The sequence below is a fragment of the Sipha flava genome, unplaced genomic scaffold, assembly GCF_003268045.1.
Source record: "Sipha flava isolate LNK unplaced genomic scaffold, YSA_version1 164_pilon_pilon, whole genome shotgun sequence".
NCBI classification, from domain to species: Eukaryota; Metazoa; Arthropoda; class Insecta; order Hemiptera; family Aphididae; genus Sipha; species Sipha flava.
The window spans coordinates 1,015,378-1,038,013 of NW_020271825.1; the positions used below are offsets into that span (position 1 = coordinate 1,015,378).

The 22,636-nt window shown below is 27.6% G+C and overlaps 1 protein-coding gene across 1 annotated transcript; it reads right to left on the reverse strand.

The window, feature by feature from the left end:
- Positions 1-4,966: 4,966 nt before the first annotated feature.
- On the reverse strand, positions 4,967-22,550 carry LOC112679557. The gene is made up of 6 exons (XM_025549410.1): positions 22,439-22,550; positions 17,804-17,878; positions 17,626-17,735; positions 16,718-16,951; positions 10,011-10,113; positions 4,967-5,197 (listed from the first exon to the last, which is right to left on the reverse strand). Exons 1-6 carry the CDS (start codon positions 22,452-22,454, stop codon positions 5,049-5,051), a joined length of 687 nt encoding a protein of 228 aa, XP_025405195.1. The 5' UTR covers positions 22,455-22,550; the 3' UTR covers positions 4,967-5,048.
- Between the last annotated feature and the right edge of the window lie 86 nt (positions 22,551-22,636).

Here is a 22,636-nt window from a genome sequence, read left to right on the forward strand (position 1 = left end):
TCTTCTTCCATTTTCTCCCACTCGCACGGCTGGATCACCGTTATAATATGTCAAAATATCTCAGTAGCACATGTGGAAATAAAATCTCATAGCACTATATATATGTATACACGGTGTTCTTGAAATGGTTGAGCAAACTTGTATACGTGTACTCTCTGGTATGGTCAAATGAAGAATGTTTTGAAATTTTTTTTTCATCTTCAAACCCAGGGTTTTATCTAATTATCTTTAGAACATATTTTGAATCCAAATTAAATAAATATCTGTAAGATATTTCTTACAAATTACTTACGTAAATCAGTATGTGACATCGATTTTGGAGTTGTTGCAAATTTTTTCATGCCCGAGTCACCAGGATCAAAATATGTGGTGTGACATATCGATTTGTATGAGAACTCTGCAAGATAAATAAAGGTGAAAATTATTTGTTGTTATTTTACATATCTGATTAATTAAAACGGTTTTTTATTTTTTTTTTAATTTCAAATAAATTTTATTTAATTATGATTCATTTACAATAAAAACTATGTTTATTAATCAGATATGTGAAATAATAACAAATAGATTTCACTTTTGTTTATCTTGCAGAATTTTTTTACAAATCGATATGTCACACCACATCTTTTGATCCTGGCTACTCGAGTGTGAATAATGTGTGACAAGTCCAAAATCGATGTTACATATCGATTTACGTGAGTAATTTGTAAGAAATATCTTACAAGTATTATTATTATTTAATTTAGATTCGAAAAAATGTTCTAAAGATAATTAGATAAAATCCAGATTTTGAAGACAGAAAAAAAATTTCAAAATTTTCATTCGGCCACTTCAGAGTACGCGTATACCCAGGGACGTATTTAGGAGGTGGGCGAGCGTGTACCATCGCCCCGGGTGGCAAATTTTTTTGGAATTGAAGGGTGGCAGCATTTTTTTTGTAACCATAATCCATTTATTTTTATTCGTCAATCGAAAAATTTTAATATTTTAAGATTTTGCAAAGTGACCTATGGCAATTTTTATTTTCATTATTATATTATCAAAAATTGATCACATAAAATTTATAGATAATAAATATTACCTTTCTTGAAAATCATATAAAACATAATAAGTTTTATGCATATTATGTAGGGGTGGCAATAAAACTACCTGGGGTGTCAAAACTCTAAATACATTTTTGCGTATACCAGTTTTCTCGACTATCTTATAAACACCCTCTATAAATATATGTATATGAAGTACCACGATATATATATATATATACCATATAGTATATCGATTTTTTTAGTTTGTTTTGATCTCTAGGAAATTTTAAATTGCATGTTTGTTCATGTTCCTATACAATATAAATACGTATGCTCAAACGATGTATTTGTCAATCATTTTCGTATTTCGAAAGGTTTTGATTTCTATACAAGCGTTTACAGTCACACGTAACCGCATTACCAGTGTATATGGGACTTGTGATGATTATGTTATCGATGACCCGCAAGTTCTGTATACACAGGAAAAGAAGCCATACTAAATTACTGAAGAACAATGATGATCTTAAACAGTCGACTACTATAAGTGAGCATAATTAATTAGTTTTCATGATGTTTGTGAATATAATTACTTCCCAAATAGTATTGTATTATATGGTCAAGGATAATAAATTTAAATAGACTGAAAAATAAAAACATAAAAGCTATGTTTTAAGACTTGTCACGTTTAACAGCCTAGAGCGAAATTCCGTTTTAAACTGTAGCTTTTAAACTACATTAAAATTATTTTAGCAATAAAATCAAATGAGTAAAAATTGGTGTTATTATTATTAGAAACTGCATTAAATGTTTGAGAATAAAAGCAAAAATGATTTATAAATCATAAAATAGGTTCAATCCAGTTCAATATAATGGTGCATTATATCTTCTACAATTCACCCATCGGTATATCACTGCACAATGTAAAGAAATTTGTTATTTTGATGACATTCAATACATAAGACATTTATTGTTGGGTTATTGTATAAATATATATTAAATTCTGATAAAGACTAATATAATAAGAAACAAGCTTATTTAAATAATATTTTATGTGACTCGTATGTTAAATAGGTATACAATAATTTATCACCTCAGAGGACAATTATTGTCTAATTATTATCTATAACATTTTTAAATTCACTCGAAATGAAAAAATAACAAAGTAAAATTACAAAATAAATATTATATTTTTGTTCTCATTTAATACAGAAAATATTTTTATACTTGGAAAGTATAAAATAGAACTAGAATAACTCGAAAAATATTGAATTTTGTATTAAAATCTACAGTTTGATAATTGTTATTATTTGGTTAATTTTTAAATGTATTATCTTTTTTGGAACAAGTACAAAATTATAAATTTCCGTAAAATACGAGTACAATATTAAAGTGATCGAGCCATTTATACCGTGTGAATATTCATTGAATTCAGAATTAATAAAAATCTTAATACTTATAGAAATAAATATTTTTTTTTTCAACTGTAAATATTTTCAAAAAGTTTAAACGAAGCGAACAAATGGATAAATAATCTCTTTACCTTTGTCGATTTGAAAAAGTCATTAATATTTTACATGCTATCAAATATTAAAACAATCCTAGTTAATTTGTATTAATCTGGATTGTCAGTGAAATTGAAAAACAACCCTTTTAAAATAATATTGATACTGTTATTTATCGTGAAATTAAAAATATTGAAATAAATTTATACGCAAAACATCATTAGATTAAGTTGGTAATATCCAGGGCTGTCGAGAGGGTGGGACAGGGAGGGCTAGAGCCTCGGGGCACGTCGTTTATACAATATTTTTATTGAACTAAAATATGTACAAATAGTATGTATATCTTAGTCAATTAAGTGCAAGTAAAGGGGGCCCTGGGCTTCAAAAGTTCTCGCTAGCCCTGGTAATATCAATAAAATGTGTATAGTGAATAAAATTACAGAATAACCATAAATACATGTATATTACCATTATTTTTATTTTGTTTATTTTGTAATTAACTTTAACTTGCATAAATTCTCGTGTCAACTCTTCTTTTGATTTCGTTAAATATATGTATCCTTTACCGAAACCAGAATTGATCGATTTCTTAGGATTACAAACATCTCCTCCGCCAAATACTGTGATGACATTAGTAAGTGTAACGTAATCGGTTGTTAGCTATCGTTTTTTTTTTTTTAATTATTGCTATATTCATAAATCATGACAATGTGCTCGTTTACCAGGTTTTTAGTAATACAATAAAAATGTATCAGGATTAAATTGCATATGGGTAAATTATATTGTATATTTTTGTTACAGACAGATAGTTATGATTTCACATTCATAAATTATTGATTTAATATGTGTACTTATTTCATGTTGTATAATGGTTAAACACCCTTCAAAAGTTAATTTAACTATTAAATTTATAAACTATACAATTTGAACATTATTGTTTTTCATACTACCTATATATTATTAATTTTATATGAATATGAATAAGTCCCTCCAAAACAACATTTTGTTGATAATTTTTATTGCACAAAAAAATAAAATAAAAATGTTTGAAGGTAGGCGATGAATATGCAATTACCAAACTTTGTTCAACTAAATATCCTTAAAATCAAAAATAATTGATGATGCCTTATTGCCTGCTTTATTATCTGATCTGATTATTGTTGTCAACTAGAGTATTATAATACTCACCCAACCATTTTAATACCTAAGAATCATTTGAATAACTAGCAAAATAAACTTTAAATTAATATTTGATGTATAAATACCTTAAAAATGCTAAAAATGTGGTTAAATATACATTTAAATACGAATAATCTCATAAAAAGTCACAATTAGTTTCAATAAGTAGTTTTCGGTAACAATATTAAAAATTATTTTCAAATTTAAATAGTTTATATGTATGAGTTATTAAATATATTGTACATAAGTATTAATCAGTTATTAATTATATAATTAATCATTTACAAATATATAAGAACAGTGGCGATTCCTGGCTACTACTATTATTTATGAAAAGAAGAAAATTAATTCTTATTGTAATAATATACCAATTAATAATTTATTAAATAACTGAATATTCAAAATACTAAAATTATGATTTTCTAATAATTAAAATAATCATTTTATGAATGTTGTTGAGTGCGATCGCAGCGATTACCATGTGCGTACAAATCAATCTTTTACTGCTGAGTGCTAGGCGATAGTCTGCCTCTTTCGAACGAAAATCGTCGTCGCCCAGGCTACTTTACAAAATATACATGTCATGTTTGGCCGCGCGAATGTGTGCTTGCAGATACGATTAAGCCGCGTTATTCTGCAAGCGTATGGACGACACACTGCGTCATACAAATATATAAGTATCAACGATAATTTTTTCCAAACTAATCTGAACAGTTTATTCACGGATTACGGGTTTCAATGATAAAATAAGGAATTTTATTATCATCGATTATTTGAGTGTCTTATTTAATCACGTGCGTTTTATACCGCCATTGTATGCTAGTATTTGGACAATAATAGAATAATAATATCAAAAATAAATGATACAGGAACAGACAGATACTTTTTCGTATATTCTCGCACATCCTTCATCAGCACCCACGAGCCGCCACTATATAAGAAGTAATAAGAAAAAGTATTTTAAGTAAAAAAATATAGACTTCTCTCTTTTAAACTGCGTTCTAAACAAAAAACAATATACAATTTTAGTAATGTACAGGCCAAGTAGGTATATAATGATACTTTAGAGCTGAAAATTACTAATATTCTAAAGAAATAAAATGTAGGAAAAACAAAATTAGACATTTTTGTATTGAATAAAATGAGATAAATTATTATATAATTATTTGAACAGGCGAAAGTTAATCAATTGTGGCACAGATAGTCTAGCCCTCCCCTCTCCCTGGAGATGTGTTGCCCTTTAATTTGGACAAATGTCGACAAGTGTGAGAATTTTTTCCATTAGTTTCATTTGATAATTTTGTACATATAGATTTAGAGGAATATTACGACGTAAGCCGAAAATTTATTTACGTGGTGTGAGATTGCAAACGAATGTCACTTGCATGGGCCAGCAGAGAGCCCAATTCACGGACCAGTGTACTGATTCCTTGCATTTGTCGTAGCTTCGTTTAAACGCTGCTTTACAATTTTCGTCTGCTCGGGATATAATGCCTAAATAATTGATAATAATAAAGAATCAATCATAATAAATAAGCTATACCTGTCGTTTATTTAAATTACTAATCGAAAACTTTTATATAGCACTAGAAAACAATATATTATTTAATTTCATGAGTGCTTTTTGTATTTATTAAGGTAAATTAAGTTTATTGCATTCAATTTTTGAGGTTTATTTTTTTTAATCTTTTATTTATTAGATATTAGTCTATGAAAAATAGGCACATAGAAATATTTTTGATAGAAAAATAATATACTTGCAAAACTAAGCAATTTATTATTTTCTAAGAATTATTGTGTACGTTTCTTGTGTAGGTGCATTTATTTCGTTTAGAAAATGAATTTATTTAGCTGATCGTGTTTATGATTGTACTTTGTTGTACTTAAAAGGCTCTAAATTTGTGATTCTAAGAAAATAATTCAATATTTAGCGGTTTTTGACTTATCGAAATTAGAACGAGAGTTAATTGTAAATAATCGTATTTCAAAACGCACACATGAATTTATTATGCATAAATATATGTGTCCCCAATGACGCTGTCGAGCCTTCTACGTTTTAGAAAAGTCATAAAAGAAACAATTTACAATTGATACATTCTTCTTTAATTTTTATTTTACTAGAATAAAAAAGGAGTAGATTTAAATTAGAATTTAACGGAAAAAAAATTTAATTAGCAGAGATTTATTGATACAGGAGTGTCTTTTATTTTGAAAAGGGATTTTTATATTATAAGAATTTGCTGATGGAAATTTATAAAATATAAACAATTATTTTATTTTTAATGTTTCCTCTTCCGAATTTAGTTATGATTTTTGCTGATGCGATTGTTAATTTATTGATGGTGGAAGCGTGAAGTTTTTTTATAATTATTATTATGAATTAGTCTCAAATATTATAATAGTTACAAACTTGAATTTTAATTATGAAAAAAATGAATAATTAATTAATACATTATATTATTATTAATTATATATCCATATATGTATATAATAAGGATACGTCGTAAATAATACAATATTTTAAACTTATTTTTTTTATAAGATGGGTGAGATTTCATGGTTAAGGGGAATACAATGATGGGTAAATGGTATAGCTAGTTTTTTAAATTTAAAATCCATGTACTTACCATTGCTCTAAAAAAAAAAAAAAAAAAACGATTCTACGTGAAAGAGGTCCAACCGATCAGTTAATATTTTTAAAGATGTTTGAAAAGAAAAAGGACCAAAGTTTTGGTTGGACTATTAATTGTTCTTTATTAACTTTAACAAAACATAGTTTTTGTGTCTATGAATCACACGAACTTCATTAAAATAATTTAAAACTATGAAATGTCTTTAATTAAATAGTTCGTTTTTCACAACTATTAATAAATAGTTTAGAAAATTCGTAAAATGATCCTTTTCCAAAATACCAAATTGACAGCATTTCTTATGATTGTGATGATCGGAACAAATCCTTGTTAGCAGATCCTTTCGGTCGACGGCTAAAGGTGAGTTGCGGCCCGACATGTCATTTACGTATTGAAGACCGGTGAATTGCGGCCTGGTCATATTTTATCACTAAGTTAATTGCGGCCCGGGAAATTTATTTATTTTCAATTTTGTGCCGGCAGTATCGGCAGTATCTTATCTAAAGTAGATACCATAACGTCAATAGTTCAAACGAAAAATATTACAGTGTTAGTCTGTTCACCACTTAGTATCTATATCTACGAAAACTAAAAATTCTGTTTGAATGTGTTATACAGTTTATTATAAGAGTGTTATGGAGTTTGTAAATAGTGAAAAATCAAAACCAATTATTCTCTACGAAGGCTACAAATTTTGTTTCCACAAAACACTAAAAAATGATGTACAGCGGTGGCCTTGCAGTGTCAAAAGTTGTAAGTGCTTTTTAAAATTATCTCCTTTAAATAAAATAGTTGACAGTAATACTAATCATAACCACAATAAAAACGACGAAAAATTCCTGAATAGGCAAATATTAAGTAATTCTCTGAAAAGAAAAACCATAGAAGACATTTCTTGCAAAATTAATTCGTTCAGAATTGAAGAAAGGCGATATATCGACTTTGACAACGAATGATTTATCATTAATTCGACACAATGTTCATCGTGCCTGTTTATTTGTACACCCCTCCTCTGCCAAAATGCATTAAAGAATTACATGCTGCTTTAGAGTCTATGAATATCAAAACTAATATTGATGAGCCATTTTTGTTTATCAACGACAAAGAAAATTTTATAATTGGTTTTTCTACTACACAAAACATAAAAGTGCTGTGCGATGTAAATAAATTTTACGTAGATGGAACTTTCAAAAGCTGCCCTAAACACTTTTATCAACTTTTTACCATCCATGGCCTAAAAAATGATGTATATTTACCACTAGTATTTTTTTTACTACCCGACAAGTGTAATACCACGTACAAGTGTGCATTTCAACATTTAATTTGCCATTCCATGTCCATTGGTCTAACGTGCTCTCCTACTGAAGTTGTTATAGATTTTGAACAAGTTATCCACAGTGCTGTAGAGGAAGTCTTCCCTAATGCTAAAATAAGAGGATGTCGATTTCACCTAGGTCAAAGTTGGTGGAGGAAAATTCAAAGTTTAGGACTCACGAAAATGTATAACACAAATACAAATGAAAGTTATTTTTTAAAATTTTTTGGTTTGCCATTTTTGGATTCTGACAACGTCATTGATTGTTTCATGGATGACTTTTTAGCAATACTGCCCGCTAAAGATGATCGAGTTGTACAATTTACCGACTGTTTTCGAAAACTATATATCTCCGGATGCTATGTTTCCCCCAAATATTTGGGCACAGTTCTCTGCTAGCTGTAACCGTACCACTAACGGCTGTGAAAGTTTTCATTCACACCTAAATTCATCGTTCTACTCTAGTCATCCTAACATCTATAATTTTAAAGATGTGTTAGTGGAAATTCAATCAGAAACATATATCAAATGTAGAAGCAGTGGAATAAAAACGAAGAAAATATGTGAAAAAGAAGCATTTATAAGACAACAGATGACAAAGCTAGCACAAAAAGAAATAGAGCAGTTTGATTTCGTGAAATCATTAAATTTTAAGTTTTTGCCCAACCAATAAATATATATATATTTTTACATATTTTACATAAATATTAAAATTCATTTTACCATAAATTACTATACATTTTGCCATTTTTACATAAATAAAAAAAAACAAATTTTTGGGAGATGACTTAGCCAACCTCCTCGTGGTGTCTTCTGGGTAACGCTGATAGGCTGATATGAAATGATAAATAAAATGTAAAATGTGGCCGCAACTCGCACGTCTGTTTCATAAACACGGGCCGCAATTCGTACGTTATTTAGGGATCGGGCCGCAACTCACCAACACCGCGGTCGACATTGTTTATTACAAACACAATAAAAAAACACGTCATGATAAAATCAATACATTCCACGTTTTACCCAGAGTTTAAAATGTACAAACTATTTCTTATAATAGAGCTGATGGATTTTTATTAGCTATACTCATAATTCGATGTAATGTCTGATTTTTTTTATGTACATAACTCTTATTAGTTTATAGATATATTAACGCTTCGTAAAATAATTTGATAGTGAGTATTTGATAATAATTTTAACTTATATACATCTCGACTAATTCAGGCGTTCCAATTCATTACCTTCCGATTAATAACATATATCCCCTGGTACGTTTCCAATAACTTACTTCACAAAGACCTCAATATCGAAACCATCAATAAAATTGCTTACACCCATTACACAAAATTCCACTCCAAATTACCTAATCACTCCAACACACTGATTGCTATTCAAGGCAGTGTAAATATACAGTATAATCCCCTCCGTAGATTAAAAAGACGTTGGTGCACGAACCAAGTATATCCTTAAATTAAAAACACTAATCTTTCAGGATTTTGTCATTTGAACGCCTCCTTCCTCATATTTATATATGTTATATAAAAAATGTTTAATCATTTCATTTGATTTTTGTATACTATATAATACAGATTGAAAATATTCTATTTTTAATAAAAAAAAAAAAATCTTTTACATTTAAATAGAAAATAAACATTATAGTTGTTTTAACATTGCTAAATTTTAATTGCTTTGTACTAGTTTAGTTTTCTAGTCTTATTTTATTGTATTATAATTGTTTTATGAATACTGTTTTCATATTTATTTACCAAACCGTTTGCAGCTGTTCATTTAATAGTTTTGATGAATGTCGGAAAATAAGTCATCGGAATAAAGTTACAGATGTAATGATATATAGTTATATTTTTACAAGTTATAGAAAAAAAAATTCAAAAATACACTTCTTACAAATTTAATCAGATTTCATTCTTATATTATGTCCTATATTTGTCAAGAATAATCAACACTTAATTTTCTTTTAGTAAATTGTTTACACCATTTTTTTACTCATAATCTATATTTACATGTATATTTATTACAAAATAAACGTAACCTGATCTAATCCTTGGTAAAAATGTTTAATGTTTTAATTAATATTACACCATATAATAAATTATTTTATTAACGGGAATTTTTCCGTTTACCGTTTTGGTAGCTATTACATACCGTTTTCTAATAGTTTCATTAATAGACATATTTAAATATTGCAACAGTTATTACGATTTGATTATGTGTGTTGGCGATTGATATATGTGTTAAATTTTTTAATATTAATAATCGTTTGTTTGTATTGTTTTTGTACGTTACTTAATTTTTTAGAAGTATATTTGGCATAATACTTAACTCGAATAGCCTATACTTCAGTTACCTTTACATTTCCTACGTAGTTTATTCTTATATTTGTTCTCTACCTCATCTGATTCCGATATTCTGTTAATATTCTTCATATGTTCTTCGTTTTTCGAAGGTCTCTAGAACAGAACAAAATGGATAACAATGCTCAGCATAGACAGCAGGTATATTTTTTATTATTTTATATTTTTTTTTTCGATGACATTCGATAACTTTAAAACTATTAATTAATTTTAGTTGATAATATTGTAATAATATTTTTTATTTAAGTAGCGAAACCATCAACTAATTGAATCTCAACGAATCCAATTTCCTTTATTAGTGTTATTATTTATCGGGCAGATCATATATATTTTAAATTATTAAATAAATAAAAATTGTATTCCATGATTACTGATTATATCCTCCCACCAGAGGCAGATATTGGGGGTAGGATTTAAGGGGGGGGGTTGAGCCCCCCGAACGTAAACTAATCACACCAGGCATCAAAATAAATTGTATATTTTAATATTTAATATTTATAGTTTTTATTTTATTTTGTTGGTATGCGAGAATGGTTTGCAATATTTACGCACTCTCATTATTGGGAAAAATCATATTTTGTAGGCAATAAAGAAAATAAAGGAATAGATTTATATAGTTAAAATTAAAAAAAAATTGAGTAACTATTCAATATTCTATATTTTTATGTTCCTATTATTTGTATATATTTGATGCCTCAACTAGGATAAATTAAGAGTAGCCACTAGTTAGTAGGTTGAAACGTTTAAAAATGTCTGTTCACGCTAATGGATAAGACAAAAATGTTAAGCACTCCCCACAGATGTAACCAAATATCCGCTTATGCCTCCCAGTAACGTTTAATGCCCGTTTCAATTGGAAAACACTGATCTAGTAAATTTTTTTGAGAACTTCCCTTACCACTGGATAAATTAAATATTAAACCAATGAACTATAACAGTTATAACTATCATTTGATCGTCAACTACCATTTGATCGTCTAGATAATCGTTTCTCTCATGTAGTACGATGGCATCGTCGTCTGATTCAAATTCTTGTCGAATAGGATCGATTATATCATTTATTGAATTTATGGTATCTTTTACCTCATTTGTATCAGCCTGAAATTTTAGAATTAAAAATTAATGACTTCAAATAAAATTGATCAGTTTAACTAATGTAAATTAAAATATATGACATGTCAAAAAACGAAATAATTTCTACTTAGTGACAATGATAAGAAAATGATTGAAAGTTATTATAAGTTTATTTCCGATTAGTTATCTACACGGAAATCACTAATTTTGGATAATTTAACGAAAAAAAATTACTTTAATTGTACATTCTAAGCGAAAAAAATAAAAACAGTTTTACAATGATGTTTATTTTATTTAATATTTTGTTTTAATTTTTTATTATTTTTTCTTCTTTTTTTCTATTAACTATTTTTCGGATAGAAATACTGGTCCAAAAGTTTTTGTCTATTAAATTTTTAGATTATAAATTGGCTTGAGGTGGTATTTTAGTAAGTCATATTTCCTAAATCTCAATAATTTTGACTAAAAACTGAATAAAAACCGCAAAAATTCGCTATAAACAAGACTTTCATTTTTAAATTTTAGTTATTTATTCCAAAAGTAATGTGACTAAAAACTTGATATTTTTACCTTACATCAAAGATATTTGTTTTTATATTTCAAGAGATTTAAAAAAAAGTTCGGTTATACATATTTATATTTCATAACGTTTTAAAGCAACTTCGGTTTAAATATCTATATAATGAACTTTGAAAATACCTCATTTTTTATGAAATATAATTTTTTTTCGATGTTAAGACTTGAAAATTTAATACCACCTAAATTATATACTTTCAATAATACTGAAAAGATTTCAAAAATCTTAAGTCAGGATTTAATTTTATAAGTATTTAGGTAAATTATTAATCGATTTTCACGAAATTTACTGTTTTTACATCAATATTAAACTTGTTTAAATTTTTATTAAAATAAATTGGTCCATCCTATCATAATGAAACTTTTTATGTAGATGGAACAACATGTTATGAATATTTGTTAAAATGGTATCTCCTTTTTCATGTATGAAAATTTTAAACACGTTGATAAATAAAAGAAAATTTACTGACAGACTAAAAACGGTAAAATATATAAACGATATATTTTTATACTGATTTTTATATACTTTACTCAGAATCATTATATTAATGAAATGAGTTAAATTAGTTAAATGATAATTTATTTCTTTAAAACTCAATACCCATTACCATTATCTAGCTTAAAGACCGAAAAGATGAAGGACGAACTATTATTATTATCTTATCATGTTTTTTTTTTCTAAATATTTGTATTTCTAATTAATGTCATTGAACATGTTAAGAAGAGAATACAATTTATCTGTATCCAAACGGTAATAATAACAATATCGTATCATTATCATATGAATATTGCATAATTTCGTTATTTTTAAGGTTATCAGTAGGGCTCGGATTTCAATGCATTTGCATATTTTTTTTGAAATATCTTACACGATGCTTTCCAAGCTAAAAATGTGCTTCAAGTACTCCCAAGTATTCCATATTGTAAGTAAACATTTTTTTAGGGGCATTTTTTACATTTTTAGCGGATTTTATACTTTTTGGGGCATTTTTAACGTTTCAATGCATTTTTAAATTTCTTAAGGCATTTTTGACCTATTTCTTGTATTATGACTAAAAAAATTGACTTCATTGAAATATAAAGATAGTATGAACATTAACACATAGGTAATTAATTAGCATTAATCGAGTCTATACATTTCGTAGATACAATTTGTCAAATTAAACTTTTTACACATTTTCTTATATTTTATATATTATTTTATATACATTTTTATAATTTCACATGTTAAAAACAAATTTTTTTTCTGAATTTTAATATTTATTTATTTCATTAGAAAAAATAAAATTATTTAATGTACATTTATGTTGAAATTACTTTTTTGTTAGGGCAAAAATTAAATATTTTTAGGGTAATTTTTAGAGTTTTTAGGTCGTAAATGCATTTTTTGACTTTTGTAGGGCATTTAAATGTAAGCCCTAGTTATCACTATTCTTTATTCTTTATATATTTGTTACCAGATACCAAAGATTGTGAAATAAAAGTACGCTAGTATTTTTTAGTTTTTCTTAATGGAGACATTTTAACAACAATTATCACAACTCGATCATTATGAAGCAAGCGTAAAAATAATAATGAGACACAAAAAAATTGTAAATTATGTTTTTCAAAGCTTATAATTTAAATAGTCTTTAAATTATTATGGCAGTAAGAAGAATAACATATTAATAATTTACAATAGAAATTATTATCGTCGTCAAGTTTAAAAATATTATATGAATTTTAATTTTAATGTTTCCTAAAAGCTCCACTAATGATTAGATATTTATAGATTGCCATAAAAAATCAGCGTTCCAATCAAGATTGATTAAATCGAGCTATTCGTGTTTTGCTATGTAACAACTATTATAATAATTATTCAAAAACATAACTTGCTCTAATTTGGTCAATTTTTATTCAATTTTAATATTTTTTTTGAACTGTTTTAAAAAATATGCTCAAGAAAATGCTATCTTAAAAATTGAAAATTCTTAAATGCATAAAAATTTTTTTTTTGAATTATTTTTAAAAAAAATTGAATATTATGCCATTCAATCAGAATTTCCATACTATGTATTTTTAAAAAACCGCGTTTAAATATATTGATTTTCCATAGAGATATTAAGGGTGATACGGGACTCATGGGACATACTGGATAAAGTGTTTTGTGTGCAGTTTCAGTACCAAAAATATTATCGCTGCTATTAAAACAATAATTGTGTTATAGTTGGGAAAATAGTTGTTGTCTAACATGTTTGCTGAATACTGTGCATGACTCGCGGAGTCAACTATAGTGATTTTGGTCAAAACCTATTTGTAACTAAAACGTTTGAAGTACCTAAATATCAATGCAAATATTTCTGTGTCTGACGTTTGATGATTACATAAAGTATGTTTAAAGTTATTTGTAACATAATACACTTTGAATTTAGTGGTGGTAATCGTATTAACTAAAGCTTAATAGTACAAACATTTAAGAAAAAACAATTGCTAACAGAAAAATAAATGAAAAACATAATAATGTATACACAGATGAATGTAGATTTAGCTTATTTTAATTAACTGACTGCAGCAGATGACTTTGCCGCGTCAGGATCTGAACCGAAATGTAAGGCTTAAGGGTTTATACGGTTCTTTTTAAATACAATGTTCGTCAACGGTGGCAAACGTCAAGTACAATTTTCCCATCATAATTTCGTTGTTGTTATTATTTTCAATTTGTTTTTATATCCGGTCATGATACGCGTGTATCGTACATATATCGTATATTATGAACATAATATTGAACATATTATAGGACAAATGATTGACATGATAATATGTAAAATATAGCGCAGAACGATGTACGCCACATATTTGCACTGGATGTTACGCGTACGAATTTGAAATTCACTCGTAAATTATTAAAAATTACAATGCGAAAACATTTTCAGAAATTGTTGTGACTTGACGATGCATGAACTATTTATCAGACGGAATAATTTATGAGGTCTCAGTGATTGTGTATGCTAAAAGGAAAGAACTCCATTATATACTAAAGAAATGTATCCCAACCGAGATACAACTTGAAGTATTTCACTTTCTTTAAACTTAGAGTATTTTTTATTTTAATATTTTTCCAAAGATACTCATGGAATCGTTGTCGCATACGTAAACGTAAATGGCTTTGTACATAAACATATATCTGATACTGTTATTGTAGTGGCATCTCAGAAGTTGTAACTTATATTGCACTCACACATATTAATGATGACATATACTCTTGTACATACGATTTTTTTTTTTAAAAATAAGCATCAAATTTAATACGAGTAGATTTTAATATATTGTTATTACATTTCGGTGATAGTTGTATAATATGAGTAGTTGCATATAAATGTTAGCTATTTTTATATGTATTTATATATTTACGTATGTTAGTTATACGTATCAAAAAACAGAAATAATAGCGAAACATATTTGAAACATAATTTAACAAACAACAAAAGTATACCAAACATGATAACATTTCTGTAATCGCTTAGATATCTCTAAAGGGCTTTAGACTTTACACGCAACGATTTATTGAATGTTTATCGAACACGACTAATCGTATGAAGTAGAACGGAGCGTGTATGTTATATAATAAATCGTACGTCTTATCGAATTGGAATGAAGTATAAGATTGGACTGAAATATTGATGGGTGCGGATTAATTTTACACGAAGTTGAACGAAAAGTCATTACATTTAAATCCAGGCTTGATTCATTGTACAACATTTTGTCCTTTTTATGTTCACATTTCTCCTAGAATAATTTCGTCTTTTTTTTTTTTTTTAATAATTGTAATATATTATAGTATACTCGTATTTATCTATATTATTTAATAAATAATATAAAATTTGATTTTAGTAGTATTTTTGGTTTTCTTATGAATATGTCTGACCTACGGAAATTCTGTTGCACATGTGCTAGGGACATTATGACAAAAAAACCATAATATTGTTTCTTCTATGTCTTAAAAAAATCTAACATAACTGAGTACTACTGAAGAATAAAGAAAAATACAGTCAAAGCTAGGATGGAAAACTGAGTGAAAATTGGAATGACACTCTATAAAATGTACGTTTTACTGCCCATTTTACATGTCCAGTAAAACATACAATAAGTCGTTGCGTGTAAACCGGCCTTTAGAGGGAAAAATTTTTTTAGCTGTAGTTTATAACCAATTGTATGTTTCCATGGTGGTAAAAATATAAAATTACGTGATATTGGTTTTTACTTTATAACATTTTGTTTTGGTTTTTATTTATGATACGGTTAAGTTCTTAATCTTAATGTCATGTTGAATACTAAATTCATAACTTCAAAACATAGAAAAGAAAAATTTCCTATTCGATTATTTTTAGGTGACCTAGAAGAAATCCAAAAAGCTTTAGCAGATCCAATTAAATGGATTAACTTTTATAAGTTACCGTTGATATATATATATATATATATATATATATATATACATATACATTGACCTTGTTAGATACTTCATTTACTAGGCCTGTACGATTTTATGTATATTATAGCTTAATTGATTATATTATATGGTTATCTACCCCTCTTTCCAACCTATATTATTTATGAACTATTAATCTTTCTCTGTATATTATATAATTTATGCTTCATAAGTGTGTCAACTTGGTCTTGCAAATAAATTAACTAAATGAAATCAAAATTTATTTAAAATATAAAATGAATGTAGTCTACATTTTACATTATAGTTTTAGAAATAAAAGAGCATAATTTTTCCCATTGCACTATCCGCAATATTCTTGGTATAATAAATCTATAGTATCGCAATAACTATTTTCCATTCAAATATAAATCTTTTAAAATCTTATATTATTTATACTTTATTCTTTTAAATTATTTATGTCGTTTATGCAACATATAAATTGAAATATTCATAATTATCTCGGTAAAAGTTAAATTATTCAATTTTACCATCACATCATAGATTAAAAATTGACGATATCTGTAACTGAGCTTTTGTATAGAAATTGATTATAAAATTAATATTACACATTCATGCCAATCGTACCTTAAGGTTTAACAACGCCTCCTGGAACGGTTTGAACATAAGTTCATACCGAGTTTTCGATAGGTTGTACACGAGTGCACCGGAACATGTGAATACTCTGATAACCTCGGACCCGTTTTTAGTTATGTTATTCAGAGGACCAGCCATGACATAGGCGAACACCATGGCTACTAATACCCGTTGGCCAGACTTGTCGCAGAACGTCGGCATAACCAATAGGCCTAAACATCTTACCTGAAAACAGATCTGAAAATAATATGCATAGACTACTTCGTTTAGATTATTGTTGTTGAGATGAATTATAATTTTCCAAAAACATAACATTTTCGTGTTTGTTATTTTTAATAACGTAATGCAATATTTATAAATGTTTTAAATATTTTCTACAGGCGTTAAAAACAAGCAAGCCAAATGAATATAATGATCGGTGGTTATTTTCATAGAAATTAATGCGACCACTGGGAATAATGATTATTTTCTTTGATGTATAAAAGCAATTCAAATTAGAAATTTACATAAAAAATGATGTAAAATAAATACAATTTATTTCTTGTATCTGTTGTTTCAATTTAATTTTCAACAACACAATTAAATTTTAATTCATTTTTTTGAACGAATTGTCTGATGTTGTTTGATTGCCGTTTTCTGTCTTTTATTTTTTATTTGGAGATAATCTGAGAAATCTTTCTAGTCGAAATCTTGAACCCAAATGATAAAACACTCCTCCTCTCTCTCAGAATATAAAATATTTAATAGATATGAAGTAATTTTTACAGCATAAGTTGACAGTTACTTGGATTAACATATAAATATCTTCAATAATTAGATAAGTAGCCTGTTAAAATAAATTCTATGTGCACACTCTGTACCCCATGTGCAGGCTTATGGACATTTCAGTATCGATTTACCTGCTGTGAAATGGCGTGACCAATACTTAAAAACAGGCTGATGACGATGCCCATTAAGTGAGTGGTCTGGTCGCTAAATTCTAAGTCGACTATTACAAAATGGTAGAGGACTAGAAAAAAACATTTTTGTGGATTATGAAATGGATTTATGTAAATAATATAATCGATGAATATTTACTTAGACTTAGGAAAAGTCCATAAACAAATCCAAGAATTAGCTTCGATTTTCTGAACTTTTTACTATTACGATCATCTACAAATAAAAAAAATAAAAAAATCAAACTGTATTAAAGATTTATTCAACATCGTAGATTTTAATAATAATATTATATTATCAATGTCATAGACAGATCTGAAAAAGGTGAAAAGACATTTTAATCATTCCAAGTATTCAGAGCAGTTCGAAAGAGCAAACAAATTAGTTGGTGATTGTTTTGTGATTATTTATATCCAAATTCGAGTAGTTTCGTTATTAGTTAATTAAACGTTAATGCCGTTTAAGAAAAGTGGTTTACTTTAAATATTTGATGTAATTTTTAGGTATAATGTGAATCGTGTGAAAAAAAAATGCCACTTTTGCTACAATTTAATATCCTTACGCTTATAAATTACTGTTTCAAGATCTCTAAAGTCTATTCTGTGTTATTATAACTATCAGTAGTTTAGAATGAATAAATAAATAAATAATAAACAGTAAAGATTTTACGACCATTGTGTGATGATGTTCTATAAATAAAACGTGATTTTGATTTTGATCTAGGAAAATAGTTTTGTAAATTGAAATAACAAATAGTGTTTCGTAAATTGAAATGACAAATAGTGTTTCTGAAATTATTTTTTCCCCTGTTTTTCAAGAAAAATATGTGAAATTTTCTATTCAATACATTTTATCGAAAATACCGATTTTTTTTAATAATAATGACAATTGTTTATAATATTTGACCTTACAGTCGTCAAGTTAATTGACGACAAAGTCACAAAAGTTTCTGAAGCAGCAAACAACGTTTTATAAATAAAAAATTCCTTGCATTTAACCTAGCTACAGTCTACAATTGGTGGGTGGTTGTAAATAATTTAATGTAAAGGAGCATTATTTTCTTATATTTTTGAACGGCATTAGAACGGAAGAATTTTTAAGCAAAAACGAGAGATAAGATATTAAAAATATTTTAAAAAAATGTCCGTAAAATATCTTTGATATGTCCGGAATTAGACAAATGTATATTAAATTAAAAAAAAAAAAATTGTAATCAGATTGGTGTAAAAAGCTAAAGGTTGATGAAAATTTTAGATTGTTGATTAAAAAACTTATATTATGAAGAATTCTAAAATATGTTAAGGCTATAAATATCATGGTTATTATAATAACGTGGGTATAACATACCCATATTGTATAATAGCATGTAATGTTGTTCAGCAAAATGAAATAATAGTTAAATTTTATTACATATTTTGACTCCGATAAATTAATTAATTTTGCGTTTGAAAATTAATCATTGACTATTATATTAATTTCACATATTTTTTATTATAAGCGTATGTACTTGCTATTTTAAGAGTCTTATGGTATTTTTGCCATGAGTACGCGGTGTGTTAATTGAATTCTCGTGTTCATATATATTATCATGACGTGTATATACAACATTCAGGAATTAAATCAGTGGTCTATATGGCTGTAGTACGTATGGATAATGATTTGTGTTTAGGATTTGTAGTATTGTAACAAAGGTCAAGAGTGGGATCAATAACGTAACTAAGAGAGAATTATCACGACCATACTTTTAAGTTAAAACATTTTTCCGCGCCAAAATCACAGCAGGAACAATAATTAATTATGATTTAAAATATTTACGAACAAAAAATTGAACAGTTGTGAGGCCTATGAATTAAAATATATTTACTTATAGCAGTGATTAATTAATTTCTTTACTTTAATAATAAATTGAGTAAACAAAAAATACGTTAGTCAGTATGTATGTTGTGTAAATGTATATATTATTCTGTCAGAAGATCGTAACATCAAAATTGTGATCATTGCAAGTTGTTATGAAATATTGTTACCAAAATAGATAAATCGTATCAATAAATGTATATTTATTTTATTATATTTTGTCAAAATGTTGGTGTAAAATATATGAAACAAAATAAAAATCCAAACTGATTTTTTCATCTCGAAAATAAATTGCTAAAGCTTTAAAAACATTTATTTTTACAATTTTTTTTTAAGAACGAGACGTATTCTGTAATACTTCCCTGGAGAGCCACAATTTCATTTGATGAGGGATTTGAAAATATCCATTATAGAAAAGTGAGAGAATAAAATGTAACTAACTCGTATTTATTTTTTTATGGGACATTTTAAAATATTAGTATTATAGATTCTTTTGCTATTGGGAAGTGTGCATAAAAAGATAATTTACTATGAATGAAAAACATATTAGACTACACTAATCGAGTTATTGATTCTTAGTTTTCACCCGGAGGGAGCTGCTCGATAATTAGCTGATGAAACAGAAAGACTTAAAGTCCACGAAGATGAAATGTATCTCACGATTTGGAAGGAAACCGATTTGATGATTAGTTTCACGGCCATATTCACACGTCGTTATTTATATAAGTAAAACTACTATTTAAGTAAGTGCTGGCCCTGCATTTCAGAGTTATAATTTATTTGAACGATGGCAATGCACGAAAAACGCAGATAATTATACGATAACAAAATGTAATGTTATTCGGTTGAGGTTTATTATTCGACAGCACCACGGATATAATTAAATTTTTTAAACAGAGCCATAAGCAAATATTGTAAAAATAAGTTGTGTGTTTAGTATTATAATATTATAAGTTTTATTAAGTCGTGTTTTTTGTCGTCGTTGTGTTTGGGCGATGATTTTTTTTTTTTTATTATTATATCACTAAATTATACGGCGGCCGTGAATCCATAGGGTGTGTATCGCTATTCGAACAGGGTTGAAAACTATTTCGTCTTTAAAAATAACATAATATGAATTTTAATTTTTGTATTGGCTTTAAGGCGACGGGGTCCATTGTGGTTTTTTCGATAAAATTAAATTTTTGGCCTACTGAAAAAAAACGGTATGAGAGGGTGTAATTAATATACGATGGTGAGTTAGGGACGAGAGAAAAAAAATCGTCATTTTAATTACGTTTTACTGGGAAGGTTATAATTACGTAACATGTACTTTCGTTAAATATAAATTTATCCATATATATATATGTGTGTGTGTTTGTGTGTGTGTGTATGTGTGTATGACATACGTCAGTTATAATTAATATTTATAATAGTTCGTACATTATGAACCCAACACGCGTTCGTGCACGGTGTACGTTTCGCTAAACTTTGTCAATTCAATTAGTAAAAAAATATAAAATGTGTTTATTTTAATTATAACTACAGGCGCGTAATTGTTTACAGTAAAAACTAAAACAACAATATTGTTGTAAATTAATAAGATTAATGGAATACGGAATTGTTCGAATAGCGTCGGGAGGAGTACGTAATACTACGCATTCCTTTTTCAGCAGATATATCGAATTCATATTTTTTGTGGGCGATGTTTGCCTTTCGTTGGGGCACTCGATTTTTTATATTAAATCCACTCGCTTCTCATATTGTCGTTTGACCGGAAACCAAAATAAACCGTACGGATTACTATGTCGGACGATATTCGCGCGTGGACGAAGTGGACGATAATGAATAGCGTAATGCGCGTGATTAACGTGTCGGAACCGCGGTAGTGCATGGTTTTCGATAAATGATCGTTTGATAAGCAGCTTTGATCGCGTGGGACGCATATGATAGACGACGAATTTAATAAAACCATTATGTTAAACTACGGAACGTTATAGGCACTTGCCGCCGTCGCGCAACTGTATTTATTTATCGTTATTTGCAACGCGCATCATCCCTGGTTCTTAATGGTTTCTTAAGATGTTGTCTTTACTATTAAAATCAAAGATACATATAAATCGATAAATTTATAAATTAATTGACACTGGATTAGTTTGCATGTGACTAACGTTTGAACTCCACCAGTGGCAGTTTTACGGGGTGGGGGGGATTCAAGGGTCTTGACCCCTTCCCCAGGTTACGCGTTAAATTGCGATATATTTTATACGCGGATCTACATTTATAGGTACGCTTATATGCTTACGTAAAATCTAGTGATTTCAACCGTATGTTCGTATATTTGATTTTTTATTAGAGTTACTCAAAATTCACTACATATTTTCTTATAAGAATAAATATATTTTATAAATATAAAATTTTAAATTATCGCATAGGTAATATTCTCAGTGTCACGACAAATTTTCGGAAGCCCTCAGCATTAAGACATATCCATGTTAAAAATAACAATCTTTAACAATAGTGTTTTTCATTTCAGAGAGAGCCCGGGCTCCCTCCCACCCACCTCATAAATACACCCCTGGTTGCGCCTATGGTTAAAATGTATTTTCGACGGCTTCAATTAGTGAAAATTCAAATAAATCACACGTTGTATTCTTGTACTAGTTAAATGACATAAAACATAATTTTTCTTCTGCGTATGTGAAAATCAACATAGGCGGTACTAGACTCTCTTGGCAGGGGGGCAGGAAATACTTTAAGTAAAATATTAACACTATTTTTTCTAAAGCTTTAGACTAGCAATATTATAAACAAAGTATTTTATTGATAACTATTTTAACTTATTTCAAATAAGATTATTTTTTAAAATGAATAATACATTTACAAATACATACATTTATTTTATCTTATAAAATTTTAAAATAATAACTTACTACAATTTACCTGTGATGCTTCTCATAGGCGGACTCAGAGTGATACATTTGAGTGTGCCCTGTCATTTTTTGGTTATTTTTTCAAAATATAATGGGGAGGCTATAAACACGTACGTGTAGACCGTGTTATGATTTAAATTCTAAAAATAAAAGTTTCGTTAATGATGTAAAATAACGATTGGTAAAATATACACATAATTATTATTTC